Source organism: Macaca fascicularis, chromosome 10 (genome assembly GCF_037993035.2).
Source record: "Macaca fascicularis isolate 582-1 chromosome 10, T2T-MFA8v1.1".
Taxonomy (NCBI): Eukaryota; Metazoa; Chordata; class Mammalia; order Primates; family Cercopithecidae; genus Macaca; species Macaca fascicularis.
This window is the reverse complement of record NC_088384.1, coordinates 16,374,470-16,392,256: the sequence shown is the minus strand read 5'-3', so window position 1 is coordinate 16,392,256 and position 17,787 is coordinate 16,374,470. Positions and strand designations below refer to the sequence as shown.

The window sequence follows — 17,787 nt, the reverse complement described above, 5'->3', positions numbered from 1 at the left end:
TCACCATGTTAGCCAGGATGGTCTCGATCTCCCGACCTCGTGATCCGCCCGTCTCGGCCTCCCAAAGTGCTGGGATTACAGGCTTGAGCCACCACGCCCGGCCTGTGTTTTCATTTTCTTTCTTTTTTTTTTTTTTTTTTCTTTTTTTTTTTTTTTTTTTTTTTTTGAGACAGAGTCTCGCTCTGTCGCCCAGGCTGGAGTGCAGTGGCCGGATCTCAGCTCACTGCAAGCTCCGCCTCCTGGGTTTACGCCATTCTCCTGCCTCAGCCTCCCGAGTAGCTGGGACTACAGGCACCCGCCACCTCGCCCGGCTAGTTTTTTGTATTTTTTAGTAGAGACGGGGTTTCACCATGTTAGCCAGGATGGTCTTGATCTCCTGACCTCGTGATCTGCCCGTCTCGGCCTCCCAAAGTGCTGGGATTACAGGCTTGAACCACCGCGCCCGGCCTCATTTTCTTAAGTGACTTTTGCAGAGCAGAAGTTTTTGATTTTTTTTTTTTTTTTTTTTTGAGACGGAGTCTCGCTCTGTCGCCCAGGCTGGAGTGCAGTGGTGTGATCTCCGCTCACTGCAAGCTCCGCCTCCCGGGTTCCCGCCATTCTCCTGCCTCAGCCTCCTGAGTTACTGGGACTACAGGCGCCACCACCTCGCCCAGCTAATTTATTGTATTTTTAGTAGAGACGGAGTTTCACTGTGTTCGCCAGGATGGTCTCAATCTCCTGACCTCATGATCCGCCCGCCTCGGCCTCCCAAAGTGCTGGGATTACAGGCGTGAGCCACTGCACCTGGCAGAAGTTTTTAATTTTAATGAACCCCAGTTTATCAGTACCTTCTTTCATGGATTATGTCTTTGGTTTCTGTTTCTGGAAGGTAATTGCCAAGCTCAAGATCATCTCCTGTGTTACCATCTGGGAGTTTTATAGTTTTGTACTTTACATTTAGGTCTGAGACTTATTTTGAGTTAATTTGTGAAGGGGATAAGGTCTGTGTCTAGATTCCTTTTTTTTTTTTTTTTTCTTTTTTTTTGGCATGTGAATATCCAATTGTCCCAGCATCTTTTGTTGAAATACTATCTTTTCTTCATTGTATTGTCCTTGCTCCTTTGTCAAAGATTCGTTGACTTTATTTAGGTAGCTTGTTTCTAGGCCCTCTATTCTGTTCCATTGATGTATTTGTGTATTCTTTCGCCAGTGCCACACTGTCTTGGTTATTGTAGCTTCATAGTAATATTGAAGTAGGGTAGTGTCAGTCCTCCGACTTTGTTCTTCTTCAATACTGTGTTGTCCATTCTGGGTCTGTGGCCTCTTCATATAAACTTTAGAATCAGTTGATGTCTTCGAAACAGCTCACTGGGCTTCTTGTCTCTTTTATGTGCTCACCTGCTACGATCAGGCCCAGTCAGGATAATCTCCCTTTTGACTAACTCAGAGTCAACTCACTAGAGACCTTAAGTGCATCTGCACAATCCCCTAGCCATATAACATGACATGACCATGTCTTGCCCACCCTTACGGGAATGCAAACCCAGGAGAAGGGGTCTTGGGGGCCATCTTATAATTCTGCTTGCCACAGAAATAACATTGAGTACCTACTGAAGTGCCACACACCAGTGGAGTAATTCCCACCTTTGAGTTAAATGGTGTTATCCAAGTTTTACTTGTAGGGAAACGAAATGTCAGGCAAATGAAGCAATTCACGTAACTAGTAAATAGCATGGTCAGGATTCTAACGCAGATTTGCTGGTCTTCAAAGCCATTTTTGCCACACTATCTCTAACAAATCCTGTCACATCTTCCTCCTTCCCAGTTTATTTGCTTTACTCCCAACCCACTGTCTTGATTGCGGGTCATCATCATTCATCCCTTCCCCGCACTCCTGCAGCAGCCTCCTGATTGGTCTTCCTGCCTTTGCTCTTGTTCTTCTCCAGTTTGTTCTCCATAGTCCTTAAGTGTAACCCTGACTATATAACTTCCTGCTTAAAATACTTGTATGGCTTCTTCCAGACAGAATCCATACATTTTAATATGGGTTACATGGCCTCAGTTTATGGACTCTGCCTGCTTCTCTAACATCGTCTCTTACCTCTCTCTTCTTTGATAAATGTGCCCCCATGTTGTTTCCTCTGCCTAGAACACTCTTAACCACCCTTCATCTGCCTACTTCTACCCATCTCTCTGGTTTAGATTAAATGTCACTTCCTCCAGAAGGCTTTCTTTGACTCCCTAACTTGGGAACGCACTCCTACTACATGTTCCCATAGCACCAAATGCTTTCCCTATAATAGCACTGTGTTTTATTACAATGACATATTTAACTGCCTCATTTGTTAGATTCTACATCTGATCCTTATCTGTATTCCCAGTGTCTGGCACATATGGATACTCAGTAAATATTATTAATACATGAATAGTAGAATACTTTAATGGGTTACTTTTTTTTCTGCTTCCTTTGAAATCTTAGTCTCTGCTTTTCCTTAATTGCCATTGAAATACTTTTAATATCACTTATTAGAAAAGCTGTCCACTTCCCATGTGTTTTATTCAGGATCAAATAATTAGTATATGGGGAAGCTGAGACAAGATTGTGGGTCTTTAAACTATAAATTTCATGTGCTTTCCACTATTTTATGCAGCTTAACTTCCTTATAATTAGATCTAGTCTTCAAAAGCTTATCCTCCTAACTACTTGCTATACCACCACCCAGCACAGGTACTCAATAAACGCTAATCTGTTTTCTACATAATTGAATAAAATCCTGTGTAAGAGTCATGAAGGAAACCTTTTTCTTCAATATGTGAATTTGAATCTATAGTATATTAGCCAAGAATTGTGATTAGTGTGACAGCTATGGATAGCCTTATAGAATAGGAACATTAACCTTTTACAGTATTATATTGTGTTTGAGAAAACGTTGTTAAATGCCTTCCTTGTAAGTTTTATAATATGGCCAAACAAGCTATGAAATCTCTCAAGCATATATATTTTCTAATGTTCTCAGTATTTAGAAGTGAGATTGATTGTACAGTTGGGAAAGATTTGGCAGCGTATAGACTTCCACAAATTATTCTTTCATCATGTATTCTAGTAAATTTCAGGCATATAGATAAGCCATGATTAAAAGATTAGTATGAAATTTAACAAACATACCACAAATTTTATCTCAAATAAGTGCAATCTCATTCAAAGCAGTTACCTTGGAAAGTGTTCTAGGAATATTTCCATTCATCAAATGATTTCAGAATAGCTTTTGGAATTAAAGTCAGAGTCATCACATGAGCTTTTTACTGCCATCAGCCTCAGTCAGTCTTTGTCCTTTGAGGGTCGTTATTTTGTGGGAACAACATGAAGAACTAGGGCAGCTAGGCAGAGTGCACGATCGAGCTTTGTTTAAAGCAAGATACAACTCTGAAGTTATGAGACAGGACTGTGTGACTGGTTTAGTTTTCGTCCCAAAATCTCACTCTTAAGGCAAACAAAAGCTCCCAAGGGCATTGAAAGCACCAAACACTCATGTCTTTTTTTTTTTTTTTTTCAGGCAGAGTCTCACTCTGTCGCCCAGGCTGGCGTGCAGTGGCGCAATCTTGGCTCACTGCAAGCTCTACCTGCTGGGTTCACACCATTCTCCTGCTTCAGCCTCCCGAGTAGCTGGGACTACAGGCGCCTACCACCATGCTGGCCAGTTTTTTGTATTTTTAGTAGAGACGAGGTTTCACCATGTTAGCCAGGATGCTCTTGATCTCCTGACCTCGTGATCCACCCGCCTCGGCCTCCCAGAATGTTGGGATTACAGGCATGAGCCACTGCGCCTGGCCACGTTCATGTCATTTTAATAACTGTAGGGCCAGAAAGGACTAGGAATAGATGAAAGACTGAGAATCACATTTTGATGCTTCCAGATAAGTTTTTGCGGAAAGCCATACTGAAAATATTTGTTTGTTAGATTAAAATTATTAAGTGATAACCCTTTCTTTACGTTAATAGCTAACTTTTTCTGTAAGGGAGCAACATATATTCTTTCTTGGGCCCATAACCCTGAAAGTCAGGGCTACCTGGGTTGTGGTTATAACTGCCAGGGTCTAGTGTTACTACTAGCTTAGTGATGGTACCCTCAGCAAGTTACAATTTCTCTGACTTTATTTTTTCCCATCCTCACAATGAGAAATTTGGATAGATGAATCTAATTGCATGTCTCTTTCTTGATAGAAAAAACTTAACTTTTTCCCCTTAGACCATGTATAATTGTAAAATGGAATGCATAAAAATATAATCATCTGTTTTATATGTCTCTTATTGAACTGACTTTAAAAATAATTTGATTTTGTTTCTCAAAAATCATATATTCCTTTTCCATTGGGTCAGAATATAGTGAAGAACAAACATGCCTCAGGTAGTACAGAGCAGTTTGTTGAAGTGAAGACATTTCATCTGACAGTGACTACCAAAGAATTGTCTTCAGTTATTTATTCGCTTCTTACCTTGAACCCAAAGAATGTGAATAGTCCAATAATGAGAAGCTACAAATGACAATAAAAGCAGGATGATGGAAATTACAAGATTAGAAATCAAAACCAGAGAAGCAAAAAGAACATAGATTTGGCTCTTGCATTTCTGGCTCCAGAGTTTAAAAGGAAATTATATGGTTCAGATTTTCAAAGGTGAGAAAAATAGATACCCCAGGAGTGATAAAGATTTTCTTAACACTGAATTCTGAAAGAAATATGTAACATGGGATTGTATATAGGGAGAAGGAAGGTCTTTACAAATAATTTAGCATGTGGTTTTTACCTACTAAAATTAAAACTGATGCTCATCTCTGAGTGGTAAGTAACATGGATTAAAAATGTATTTTCCTGGCCAGGCACGGTGGCTCACGCCTATAATCCCAGCTCTTTGAGAGGCCGAGGTGGACGCATCACCTGAGGTCAGGAGTTCGAGAACAGCCTGGCCAACATGGTGAAACCCCATCTCTAGTAAAAATACAAAAATTAGCCGGGCATGGTGGTGGGCACCTGTAATCTCAGCTACTTGGAAGGCTGAGGCAGAAGAATCGCTTGAACCCAGGAGGGGAGGTTACAGTGAACCAAGATTGCGCCACTGCACTCCAGCCTGGGCGACAGAGCAAGACTCCATCTCAAAAAAAAAAAAATTATTATTCTGTTTAAGAAAGCTGGTTAGTAGTTTGCAACTCTTCCCTTGATGAAAAAGTTTAGGTATCCTTCTATTTTATTACTGTGGTTTCAGGGTTACTAAACTTGGGTTCTAATCAAGTCTTACCCTGTTGTATCTTCTATGTGGCACTAGCCAAAAAAGAAGAACATGTCGGCCTACCAGGTGTTCTGTAAAGAGTATCGCGTGACCATTGTGGCTGACCATCCAGGTATAGGTAAGAACTTTGCTGATCTGTAGCGCTTTTGCTTTCCATTTATATCTTGAAGCAGTGCAGTTAATTTCTTCTTCCTGTAGCATTAGAGCATAGATAATCTTGTTTCTTTCCTCAGCTCTGCAAATCACTTCAGATTTTGCCTTAGTTTACCTCATCTGTAAAAGAGATGAACTTTCTATACATATCTCTTAAACTGATAAGGTGGGAAACTACGTAAAAATAAATGTTATAAAGCACATACATAAATGCACAAAAATAGGCCGGGCGCGGTGGCTCAAGCCTGTAATCCCAGCACTTTGGGAGGCCGAGACGGGTGGATCACTAGGTCAGGAGATCGAGACCATCCTGGCTAACACGGTGAAACCCCGTCTCTACTAAAAAATACAAAAAACTAGCCGGGCGAGGTGGCGGGCGCCTGTAGTCCCAGCTACTCAGGAGGCTGAGACAGGAGAATGGCCCGAACCCGGGAGGCGGAGCTTGCAGTGAGCTGAGATCCGGCCACTACACTCCAGCCTGGGCGACAGAGCGAGACTCCGTCTCAAAAAAAAAAAATTGCACAAAAATATACAATTGTTTATTTCCAAGATTCTACAATTGGCCTTTTCCTTAAACTGCCCTTGAATATAAAGTTATAATGAGATGTCTTGTATTATATTGTTGTAAAGATGCTCTTCAAGTTACGATAGTGTTACATCCCGATAAACCCATTGAAAGTTGAAAATACTCTAAGTCAAAAATGCATTTAATACACCTAGCCTACAGAACACATTTAAGGTGGGCCTTAAATGTGCTCAGGACACTTAACATTTGCCTACACTTGAGCAAGGTCATTTAACACAAAGCCTGTTTTATAATAAAGTGTTGAATATCTTGTGTAATGTATTGAATACTGTACTGAAAGTGAAAAACAGAATGGTTGTATGGGTACTAGAAGTACAGTTTTTACTGAGTACATATTGAAAAATCAAAAGTCAAACCATCATAAGTCAGGGACTGTCTGTATTTGTCTCTGTATTAGAAGTTAATGAGGTGAGACACATGTCACTTAACCGCTACAGATTTCCTTTGCCTAATGTGTAAAATCGCTGCCCTACCAACTCCAAAAGGCCGCAGTGAGGCACACATGAATATGCTTTATAAAGCATAAAACTGTTATACAGTGGAAGAGTAAGATTACACATCTAGAGGATTGCTTCTGAGCTACTCTAGGGAAATCCTTCTTTGGTTCTAATTGTTCAGAAATTTGGTAAAAGCCTAACACCTTTTTTCAAATTCTACACATATTTTTTAACCTAAGTTGATAGGCCTTGTATTGTGGGATCAAATTAAAGACACCAGAGGGAGGATGCAGTGGCTCATGCCTATAATCTCAGCACTTCGGGAGGCTGAAGTAGGAGAATTGCTGGAGCCCAGGAGTTTGAGACCAACTTGGGCAACATAATGAGACCTCATCTCTACAAATAATAATTTAAAAAAATAGCCAGTCACAGTGACTCATGCCTGTAATCCCAACACTTTGGGAGGCCGAGGTGGGTGGATTACACGAGGTCAGGAGTTCAAGACCAGCCTGGCCAACATGGTGAAACCCTGTCTCTACTAAAAATACAAAAATTAGCCTAGCATTTTGGTGCACACCTGTAATCCCAGCTACTCCGGAGGCTGAGGCAGGAGAATCACTTGAACCCAGGAGGCAGAAGTTGCAGTGAGTCAAGATCACTCCATTTCACTCCAGCCTGGGCGACACAGCGAGACTCCATCTCAAAAAAAAAAAAAAAAAAAAAAAAAAAAAAAAATTTTTTTAAATTAGCTAGGTGTGGTAGGTAGCCCGTGCCTGTAGTCCCAGCTACGTGGGGGGGTAGAGGTGAGAGGGTGGTTTGAGCCCAGGTGGTTGAGGCTGCTGTGAGCTATTATCACACCACTGCCCTCCAACCTGAGCAACAGAGCCAGACTCAGTCTCAAAAAAAGACACTAGAAAGATGCTTAAGGAATAAATCCCTAGGGAATAGATGGGTTAGGAGTTGAGACTGTCTTGTGACCATCAAAACATCCCCTTCCCTATAGAAAAAAATCAAAGAAAAGCCATGGGATTGGGGTTGGTTTTCTCAAAGAATCTTGCAATATTTAAATCTGACCTTCAAAACCCTTTTCACAGTTTTCGCTCTCACCAATCTTCTGTTTTGTTAATGGCTAACCTTTTACTGTATTGAGTGTTTTACTCTTTTATGCCAGATTTTGGGGAACTTAGTAAAAAACTGGCTGAAGTGTGGAAGCAATTGCCAGAAAAAGACAAACTGGTAAGTACACTTTCTTACAAATGTATTTTTCAGTGCTTCTTGCCTTCCAAAATACCTAATTCTTCCATAGACCAGCCAGCCAGACAGCACTGAAAATAGTGAAGAAAATTACAAATCAATAGAAAATGGTTTAGCAGAGGACATAACACTGTTAGTGCCAGTTCACTGTACGTGAGGATTTAGCTATAGCAAGGCTGTCTTTTCTAACCTGGTCTAGTTTTTTCCAACAGTGTTACATTTGAGCCAAAAGATGTTCTAAGTTGAGGCATAACTAAAGTGTTAAATTATAAAATCACAGCCCTTTACTGAAAACACCTAGTAATCAGTCATGGTCTGAGAACTGAGGAAAGTTATCCACTTAGCAGTCACTGCAGACAATAAAAACATGAGAATGTGCTTACTAGGTAACCAGGTTCAAGGTCATTATCCTCATCAACCATTACCAAATAATGTACCCTACTGTCAAGAAGCTAGTAAGACACTGATAAACAGTCATATCTGGACTGGGCATGGTGGCTCACGCCTGTAATTCCAGCACTTTGGGAGCCTGAGGCAGGTGGATCACCTGAGGTCAGGAGTTCGAGACTAGCCTGGCCAACATGGCGAAACCCCGTTTCTACTAAAAATACAAAAAATTAGCCAGGCTTGGTGGTGCATGCCTGTAATTCCAGCTACTTGCGAGGCTGAGGCAGGAGAATCGCTTGAACCCCGGAGGCAGAGGTTGCAGTGAGCCAAGATCTCGCCATTGTACTCCAGCTTGGGCAACAAGAGCAAAACTCCATCTCAAAAAAAAACAAAAATCAGTCATATCTGAATCATTGAGACTTATGATATGAAGGTCATATAGGAGCAATATGTCATCTAGATGAACAACTATTTTTCACCCAGATAGATTATCCTTAGTTTTTGTTTTCCCTTAGTTTTTGTTTTCCATGTTATTGTTATCCTGCTGTTGTGTTGGTATTGCCAACCAGCAGATTAGAAGAACCACAGAGACATTATATTGAACCAGATGTTTAATCTGTGATTTTACATTTCAACTTACAGTGATCTAAAAATCAGTGCCAAGATTTGACCATTAGCATTGAGGAATGTTTATAGTCCTCTACTAAGATGTTAATGTAGGCCGGGCGCGGTGGCTTAAGCCTGTAATCCCAGCACTTTGGGAGGCCGAGACGGGTGGATCACAAGGTCAGGAGATTGAGACCATCCTGGCTAACCCAGTGAAACCCCGTCTCTACTAAAAAATACAAAAACAAAAACTAGCCGGGCGAGGTGGTGGGCGCCTGTAGTCCCAGCTACTCGGGAGGCTGAGGCAGGAGAATGGCGTAAACCCGGGAGGCGGAGCTTGCAGTGAGCTGAGATCCAGCCACTGCACTCCAGCCTGGGCAACAGAGCGAGACTCCGTCTCAAAAAAAAAAAAAAAAGATATTAATGTAGTCAGCTGTCTGAAGTCAGTTCAGTGACCCCCAGCTTAAAAGTTAGCATTAACCCTCTGTCTGCCTGCCTCCTACTATTGCCTTTCTTTTCTCCGTTTTGTTCTTTCATAACTGCTTTTCCTTTTACTTTTTTGTCCTTTTAAATTTATTTTAATTTAATATTCACTGATGTGATTGCAGATTTGGAAGCAAAAAGCTCAGTATCTGCAGCACAAACAGAACAAAGCAGAAGCCACAACTGTGAAAAGGAAAGCATCCAGCTCAGAAGGTTCCATGAAAGTCAAAGGTATTGACCACATCCCCATCCTGCTTTTCTCTAAAGCATGTGAATTTTGCTTCCTTGCTAAGAAACTGGGAAAAAAGCTTGCAGTATTAGAAGTGGACCTTGATTCCCAGGTATTATTACTGAATGTTACAGGCTACCAAAAAGAGATGTTCAAATTTTGAAAATGTAAATCAGAAGTCAGCAAACTTTTACTTTGCCAGAGAGTAGACCAGGCGCAGTGGCTCATGCCTGTAATCCCAGCACTTTGGGAGGCCAAGGTGGGTGGATCACCTGAGGTTGGGAGTTCGAGACCAGCCTAACCAACATGGAAAAGCCCTGTCTCTACTGAAAATACAAAATTAGCCAGGTATGGTGGCGCATACCTGTAATCCCAGCTACCAGGGAGGCCAAAGCAGGGGAATTGCTTGAACCCGGGAGGTGGAGGTTGTGGTGAGCTGAGATCGTGCCATTGCACTCCAGCCTGGGCAATAAGAGCAAAACTTCATCTCAAAAAAAAATAGGTCCAGAGAGTAAATATTATAGGCCTTGTGTGCTGTATGCATTCTCACATTCTCTGTCACATATTCTTTGTTTTTCTATAACCCTTTAAGAATGTAAAACTATTCTTAGCTCACAGGCCGTAAAAAAAAAAAGGAGACCAAGGACTGAATTTAGCCCACAGGCCGCAATTTTGCTAATGCCTGGTATAGTTCATAAAAAAGGAAAATCAGGAAGAACAATTTTGTGTTGTTCAAGGCTGTAGGCAAGTTTTACCTGTCTGCCTCATTGCTCTGTTCTCAGCCTCTTCTGTAGGAGTACTGTCACCCCAGAAGAAATCCCCACCCACCACCATGCTCTTACCAGCCTCACCAGCCAAAGCCCCTGAGACAGAGCCCATTGATGTTGCTGCTCATCTTCAGCTGTTGGGAGAGTCCCTAAGCCTCATTGGACACCGTCTGCAGGAAACTGAGGTGAATACAACTATCAGCAGTGTGACTACAGTTTCCCATATAATTTGGATTCATTCACTCATTTTACATACATGTATTGAGCATCTACTTTATGCTAAATTATGCCAGATACTCAGGATGCAGTGATATAGAAGATATAATGATAACAGAAATATCTATAGAGATATTCAATCTACCTATTAGCTCTCAAAGTTTCACTAATGATATCCTATTGAAACAATGGCACAAAAAGAAATTGGAATACCCTGTAACTTATTTTTATTTTTTTAAAATGCAGTGGAGACTGGGCGCAGTGGCTCACGCCTGTAATCCTAATTTGGGAGGCCTAGCTGGGAGAATCGCTTAAGGCCAGGAGTTCGAGACCAGCCTGGCAAGCATAGTGAGACTCCATCTCAAAAAATACATATATTCAAAAAATTTAAAAGAAATAAAAATGGGGCCGGGCGTGGTGGCTCATGCCTGTAATCCCAGCACCTTGGGAGGCCGAGGCTGGCGGATCACAAGGTCAGGAGTTCGAGACCAGCTTGGCCAATATGGTGAAACCCTGTCTCTACTAAAAGTACAAAAATTAGCCAGGCATAGTGGTGTGCACCTGTGGTCCCAGCTACTCGGGAGGCTGAGGCAGGAGAATCGCTTGAACCTGGGAGGCGGAGGTTGCAGTGAGTCGAGATCGCACTACTGTATTCCAGCCTGGGCGACAGAGTGAGACTCCATCACAAAGAAAAAAAAAAAAAAAGAAGAAATGCAGTGGCGGCTGGGCACAGTGGCCCATGTATGTAATCCTAGCAATTTGGGAGACTGAGGCAGGAGGATTGCTTGAGGCCAGGAGTTGGAGAGCAGCCTGGGCAACATAACGAGACCCCATTTCTACAAAAAATTTAAAAATTAGCCAGGTATAATGGTGCACACCTGTAGACCCAGCTACTCGGAAGGCTAAGGCAGATGGATTGCTTCAGCCCAGGAGCTCAAAGGCTGTAAGCTATTATTGCTGCACTGCATTCCAGCTTGAGTGACAGAGCAAGACCTTATCTCTTTTAAAAAAACAAAAACAAAAGGCAAGAAAAACGATGAGTACAAATTCCATAGCAGTTTTGATTACTTCTATCTACTTCTAAGAGACTTTGCATTTTTCTGTGCATTTCCAGCAAAGTCTTGAATAGATTCAATTGTATAGGAGATTAAGAGTTCTTCTATTTTGAAAATAGGTAGCAAATGGAGAAGTTAAGTACCCAGCTCTCCAGTACTCTGCACTTAAATTATACAGTGCTATGTGCCCTTGGGAGATTTTTGTCCTTTTAAGCTTCGATTTCAAAATCACTTAACCTGCACAGCTGTCGTGTTTTGCTTCTATCACCATATTCAATTTCTAACTATACTGTCCCCTTAGCTAACTCAGTAGTACAGTAGTCCTGCTTTCTACCAAGTTATAGTAAGACATTTCAGCAAAGAAGCCAGTCTAAGCTACTAAAGCCATTTTTAAGCTAAGAAATTAGTGTAGGAATGTAAAACTAATCACTTGCTTCAGTGTGGAAATTGAATTATTCAACAAATAAAATGCCAAAGGCCACAAGAGCTGAAGCTGTATCTAAATTCTTTGGCTAGTTTCTAAAAAACTTAGCAGGAGTCAAAAGAACTTCAGCACTTTCACATAGTCTCGATAACCGAATGGATATAGGTATTTCCAGAAGAAATATTCTGTGACCTTACTTATTTTTCATATTTAATCATTCTTAATTTCATAAGAAGTAAAAACGGTTTATTTTAAGCATATTCTGAATTTTCCCAGATATTTCTATTCAGTTTAGTAAGCACAAAGTTCACCCCTTTAAAGTGCAGAATTTAGTGATTTTTAGTATATTCACAGAATTGTGAATCACTACTATTTCATTCCAAAACATATTACTACCCCTAAAAGAAACCCTGTACCCATTAGCAATTTTTCCCCATTCTCCCTCTAATCCACTTTTGGCCTGAATTTAATCATTTGCAGAGATCCCCGTAATTTTACAATTTCCACATACCACTTACACTATTATTTACTTTACAGTTTTATTTAAATAAACTTGTCTGTGCTTTTATATGACATTCATGACATCTCAAGGGTTATATTCTATTTTTTTAATGTACATCATAATGGACATATAATTATCAAAATAATATGTTCAACAGTAAATTAATGTTCATCATTTTAGCAGTAAAACTAGAACATACAATGCATAAGTTAGATAATTAAGGCTAGAGGCTGAGCACTCTGGCTCATGCCTGTAATCCCAGCACTTTAGGAGCCAGAATGAGAGGATCACTTGAGGCCAACAGTTTTGAGACCCGTCTGGCCAACATGGCAGAACCCTGTCTCTACTAAAAATACAAAAATTCGCCAGTCGTGATGGTGCACACCTGTAATCCTAGCTACTTGTGAGGCTGAGGCAGGAGAATTGCTTCAACCGGGAGGTGGAGGTTGCAGTGAGCCGAGATCACACCACTGCACTCCATCCACCATCCAGCCTGGGCAACAGAGTGAGACCCTGTCTCAAAAAAAATAAAAATTAAAAAATACATATATATATATATATATCTTAAGAAAGTTAAGGCTAGAACCCAAATTGCAGAGGGACTTCATAGACATTCTGAAGTGTGTATACTTTACTGTTGGGGAGCTACAGGGGTTTTTAGAGTGGAAAGGGATGAGATCAGAGCTCTCATTTACTTTTCTCTGAGAATATCTTTTATTTTAGATTGGAAGTGAAAAGAGACCAGAATTGGGGAGAAGTTATAACAACAATCCAAGTCTAGATGTGACAAAGATAAATTAGCTATAAATAACTATAGGGCAAAGGTAATGGAATAATATTGCTAATTACTTACATTTTTGGGGTTTTAGATATTATCTTCCCTATATATTAACATTTTATTGAATGCTTACCCAACTTTGGTTCAGAGTGCTTAATATGAATTACATCATTTAATTCACACTGCAGCTTTGTAAGACAGAATTTTTGTTCCCCCTATTTTACAGAAGAATAAACAGACTTGAAGAGGTGAAGTCACTTTCTCTAGACTTCAGCCCCTAAGTGGTAAAGCAGAGACTTGAATTTGGAGTGTGACCTCAAGGTCCGGATTCTTAACCTCTTACTGCACTGCTGCCCTCAGAAAGTATAGAGGGGAGATGTTGACAAGGAGGATGAGGGAAAGGAAGAGTCATTGATGGCTAGGCCTTGAAACTGGGCAGTTATGTGAATGGTGGTGACTCGGGCAGAGAAGTGGATGCTAAAAGGAGGGCTAGATTTGGATGGGAAGGTTATTCTTCCTTACAGCATGTTGAGATGGAGAAATATCCAAAAGGAGAGACCCAAAAGACAGCCAGAAATGCAATTTTGAAGATCAAGATGTTGATAATAATAGTCATAATTACTGATATTTTTTGAGTACTTAACCATGTATTAAGCACCATCCCAAGTATAGTATATCTATTATCTCAATCCCATCTGCTGCAGATGCTGTTAGTATTTTACAGGCACAGCATAGTAAGCAACTTGCCCAGGTACAAAACAGTGAGTAGTGGAGCCAGGATCTGGACCCGGGCAGTCTTGAATCCAGAGCTCATTTTCTTAAGGACTCTGCTGTGCTGCTTCCCAACATGACGTATCCTCACAGTGTTTCTAGTTAAAGCAGATTATACAAGAACTGGGCAGTAGCAACAGTCTTTCTTATCTCTTTGAATCACAAATATATAACTATGAATTACATAAAATGTTAAAATTTGAACCAAATTCACCTCTCTTTGAGAGTGAACAACTCAACCTAGAAAAATTCTATCATCAGCTATCAAAAGCTACATACATGTAGGGTTGTAGGATTCTCATAGTAATCACATCTGAGCTATATTTGTGGAGTTTATAACAGAGACACTTTGCATACATAATCACAAATCTTACCAACAGCTCTCCAGAGTAAGTAAAGCATTTTTTACTATTCCTGTTAAAGAGACAGAAGTTAAGTATTTCACCTCTCCAAGGTCACACAGAAGGTAAGATGGGCTAGGATTATAGAAAGGAAACCTGGGAATGTGTTGTAAAAGTTTTCTTTCTAAACAACTTACAGAGTTATCAGAGTAAACTTTCCATTTCTGCTATAAAGTTTCGAATTGTAAGATTAGAACTGCCTAGGATTTAAAGTACTGTGTGAGGAAGTCAGCCCAAACACAGAGAGAGCATCAGGAGTGTGACTCAAGCAACAACCTCCTCTCCTTTTCAGGGTATGGTGGCTGTGTCTGGCAGTTTGTCAGTGCTTCTGGATTCCATTATCTGTGCCCTTGGCCCCTTGGCATGTCTCACCACACAACTACCTGAATTGAATGGCTGTCCCAAACAGGTCTTGGTGAGTTTTCCCTGGATTTTTAGGGTCAGACCCATTGGGCATCAGAGATGCCCTGCCTTAATGAACACTGTCAGACACAGGCTCATAAGGCTTTGTGACACATAGTGCTTCCTTTATCTGTTAGCTCATGGAACATGATGCTATATTATCAAATGCATGCTGTGCTTTCACTGAAACTAGAAAACAAGCCATTTACCAAAATAGTGCTTAAGAAAGAAGCATTCTAGCCTTCGAGGTACTGCGATTCCTGTGTTTCCTGTTTGCTATTCTACACCCAAGGACGGTACAGGAATTGTCTCCCTCTTTTTTTACTAGGATTAATGGGAGAAGTCAGCAGAAAAGTTCCTAGCATAACAAACAACAGGATGCCGTCTTCATTCTCACCTGTTTTTCTAACTCCATTTGATTTTTTTTCTCTCTCTCCTTGAACAAAGAAACATGTCAGGAAACCAAGGTAAAGTACTCTTCAGTTGAACATTTTTCTTTGTTTTGCAGTCAAACACACTAGACAACATTGCTTACATCATGCCTGGACTGTGACAGCAAAGAATCCTGGGACAGAAACCTTATCCTACACCATTGCTGGTTTGTGTATATATGACTGTTCCAGATTCCTTCACTGGCCTCTGGGTGTAGGTTTTAAATTTTTATATCTATACATACATATATACATATATATATAATGTACAGTATATACATAGGACTGTAACTACTTTGCTTTTAATAATTTTATGAAATGGCAAAGGTTTAGCCAAGAGGAAATTTTGGCATGAATACAGGCTTGGGATTCTTTTTTCTCCTGCGGTGGATAAATCTGCCTTAAAAATCAATGTAACTTGGGGGCTGGGGGCTTGTTCTGGGTGCCAAGCGCATCTCTTTATGGACAGCTAAAATGTGATTATTTTCCAAACTCAGTTGGACCTCCAGACCCATCACTGACCATTTGCCTTACCTGTCTTAGTCTGAAATATGTAATAGAAAAGATAACGGGAAGATGCCAGTTGACTGAAAATTCAAAGCCTTTCAATTTGAAGTGACCTAGGTGGGAGGTGATAAAATTTGTTCCCATTATAGTTAGGAAGGTGGCTTAGGTGAATTGAGTAGGGGGTTCATTCCAATTCCTACTGTATAGGTGTCCATGTCTCAAAATTTATTGTAATCATTGGTACCATTGGCGGCCTCAACAGAGGCCAAGGAGTTCTGTGAGCCCTGGCAGCATAAAACACCTTGGAGGGTGAAGCTGTCAGTGCCATCAGTTGGACCTCCATACATTCTGAGCTAACCCAGAATATTTAGTCTGCAGAACTAAGAGCTAGTGTCTTTCACTGGTGGCATGAAGTTAACCACCAAGTCCTCACAAGCCGTGCTGCTTAGTGACTTGGTGGTTATGGATAAACTTTGCCCAGCATGATTTTTGGATTCATCTTATCGGTTCCCCTGGTGGGCAGATACACAGTGTTCTGCATATTCCACATGTAAGTGAATTGCAAAAACAGAACAAAACTCACTCTCTTGTAGGTTTATTTATGTGTGTGTGAATGTGTATTTTAATTATGTGTATTTAACTCTTTAAAATCTCTTAGATTTTAATTTATCCTGTAAATTTCTGTATATATAATTTAATAACAAAAGCCTCCACCAGCAACAGCATGTGGAAGATACATATTTGTCATTTCTCCTTCCTTCCCTCCCTTCCTTCCTTCTTTCATTCTTTCTTTCCTTCCTTCCTTCCTTCCCTCTTTCCTTCCTTCCTCCTGATCTGTTCCAAAAACTCTGAATCATCTACATATTAAGGTATTTTACCTCAAAAATGAATCATTGTGTTAGGATTCTAATTCTTTACAAAGAACTTCATGGGCTTCAATAATGTCTAGAAAGTAAAATAAAGAGGAATGTTACCATCCCCAGCTGCCCTCATTTCCAGAGAACCAGACTTTTGCTTCCCAGTTGGAAAGAAGACAGTTGAGCACTTCAGGATGGTTTTTAAATCTGTTGTGAGATTCTCTGCCAACACCAAGCTCTGAGCTAACTGTGCTTTCTTCTCCTGGCCTAGACAGCACTACAGCATCAAAGTAGATCTTCGGGGACAGTGTAGCCCGTCTGCATCCTATTTAATTTCTTCCCTTCTCCCCACCAGTGTTGTCACAGGGCTATGTTGCTTAAAGGTATTCTGGCTGCTGAATCCCTTTCTCAGCTCAGAGCAGTTTTGAGATTTAATTGGGAATACAGAGAAAGAAACAGGATTGTTTGGGAACCAAAATCAAGAGGAACAGAAATCTTAACTTGATTTCATGTATTAGAACATTGGGCCGGGCGCGGTGGCTCAAGCCTGTAATCCCAGCACTTTGGGAGGCCGAGACGGGTGGATCACGAGGTCAGGAGATCGAGACCATCCTGGCTAACACGGTGAAACCCCGTCTCTACTAAAAAATACAAAAAAAAAAACTAGCCGGGCGTGGTGGCGGGCGCCTGTAGTCCCAGCTACTCAGGAGGCTGAGGCAGGAGAATGGCGTGAACCCGGGAGGCGGAGCTTGCAGTGAGCTGAGATCCAGCCACTGCACTCCAGCCTGGACGACACAGTGAGACTCCGTCTCAAAAAAAAAAAAAAAAAAAAAATTGTACCATGCCTCTTCTCCATCTGGAAGTTTCCTGTTTGACACAGGGTATCTAGGAGGGGCGGAGAAGACATGGATAGTACAGGAAGACATTAATCCTAGCATTGTCATTTATATACATTAATGAAATCCTGATGAGGACCTGCTTTTTGTTTGTTTTCCTTTGAAACCCAGCCCTATTGTATTTGTATTTAAAATTTGTACACATTTGTATAATAATCTGTACCTTGTGGTATTTGGTACTATTAGAGGAAAAACTTTGGATTCAGACCTTCTTGCAGTTTTTATATCATTGTTTTATTTTGTTTTTTAAATAAATTCTAGTGGTTTGATCCAAATCCCATTACAGTTGTATAAAGAAATAAAATTTTGTACTTATATTATTAAAAATCACATTTTTAATATTTGTAGTCCAGTCTCAGCTGTCTTTTCCCTAATCATGATA

The 17,787-nt window shown here is 40.7% G+C and overlaps 1 protein-coding gene across 5 annotated transcripts in view; it reads left to right on the top strand.

Moving 5' to 3' along the window:
* The window catches only part of HMGXB4 (HMG-box containing 4), a 40,460-nt gene extending 22,708 nt beyond the window's left edge, over window positions 1–17,752 (top strand). For all 5 annotated transcript variants that reach the window (XM_005567464.5, XM_065522210.2, XM_005567465.5 and 2 more), the window contains 6 exons: window positions 5,300–5,381; window positions 7,611–7,675; window positions 9,295–9,400; window positions 10,181–10,350; window positions 14,605–14,727; window positions 15,223–17,752. In XM_005567464.5, coding sequence (XP_005567521.2) covers window positions 5,300–5,381; window positions 7,611–7,675; window positions 9,295–9,400; window positions 10,181–10,350; window positions 14,605–14,727; window positions 15,223–15,267 — 591 coding nt within the window. In that variant the 3' untranslated portion in view covers window positions 15,268–17,752. The remainder of the gene's footprint in view (window positions 1–5,299; window positions 5,382–7,610; window positions 7,676–9,294; window positions 9,401–10,180; window positions 10,351–14,604; window positions 14,728–15,222) is intronic.
* Window positions 17,753–17,787: the final 35 nt, after the last annotated feature.